The sequence below is a fragment of the Pyrgilauda ruficollis genome, unplaced genomic scaffold (assembly GCF_017590135.1).
Source record: "Pyrgilauda ruficollis isolate IOZ18807 unplaced genomic scaffold, ASM1759013v1 scaffold7594, whole genome shotgun sequence".
Lineage (NCBI taxonomy): Eukaryota > Metazoa > Chordata > Aves > Passeriformes > Passeridae > Pyrgilauda > Pyrgilauda ruficollis.
The window spans coordinates 1-779 of record NW_024529482.1 but is presented as its reverse complement, the minus strand read 5'-3'; the positions used below and the strand labels follow the sequence as shown (position 1 = coordinate 779).

Genomic DNA, 779 nt, shown 5'->3' with positions numbered 1-779 from the left:
CAGGGTCCCAGCAGAGGCAGCACCGGCTGAGAACGGCCCGAGCCCACCCCGGGCCCCTCCGGGTGTCCTGGGTATTGGGGGGGTGGTCTGGGCTCACCGAGGGTCCCCCATGGGATGGGGGGGGATGGGGCCAGCGCAGGGGTCTCCCCGTGGGGGCTGGGGGCTGTCTGGGGTGTCCAGAGTCAGGGTGGGACCCCCAGGACCCCGGCCTTGACCCCTGCAGAAGATCTCAGCCCAGGAGAGGCTGGATTCCCACGGGAATCCCCCAGCGGGGCTGGGGGCGTTTGGAGGGGCAGGGGGGACGCTGGGGTGGNNCCCCCCCTCACACGCAGGGCCCCCCGGGGCCGGCCCCCCCCTCGTCCTCCGCCTGCCGCAGCCGCTTCTTGGCGCGGATCTCGTTCATGGCCTCCTCGATGGAGCGCGTGTCCCGCTTGTTGGCCACGGGCACTGCGGGCACAGAGACACCACGGTGGCTGCCAGCGCCCCCAGCCCCCTGGACCCCCCCGGCCGGGGACCCCCGGGCCCCCCGGGCTGGGCGGGACCCCCCGCTCACCGCAGCCGTACGCCTTGTTGGCCTCCATGGTGCGGGCGGCGGCCTTGGCGGCCTCGGAGCCAATCAGGTGCCGGTATTTGTCCTTGTAGTCGTTGGGGGGCCCCGGGGGGGCGGGGCCGGACTCAAGCTCCGCCTCCTCCTGCTGTGCCGCCAGCTCCTGCAGGTGAGCGGTCAGCAACAAGCCACGCCCACACCGCCACACCCACTCAGGCCACACCCACCCATG

General features: G+C 73.7%; 1 protein-coding gene across 1 annotated transcript; it reads right to left on the bottom strand.

The window, feature by feature from the left end:
* Positions 1-308: 308 nt before the first annotated feature.
* On the bottom strand, positions 309-773 carry SPAG7 (sperm associated antigen 7; the record flags this gene model as incomplete). Its single annotated transcript, XM_041486372.1, has 2 exons — positions 309-447; positions 554-773. Coding segments are annotated over 2 exons (345 nt in total), but the record flags the coding sequence as incomplete, so codon positions are not given.
* Between the last annotated feature and the right edge of the window lie 6 nt (positions 774-779).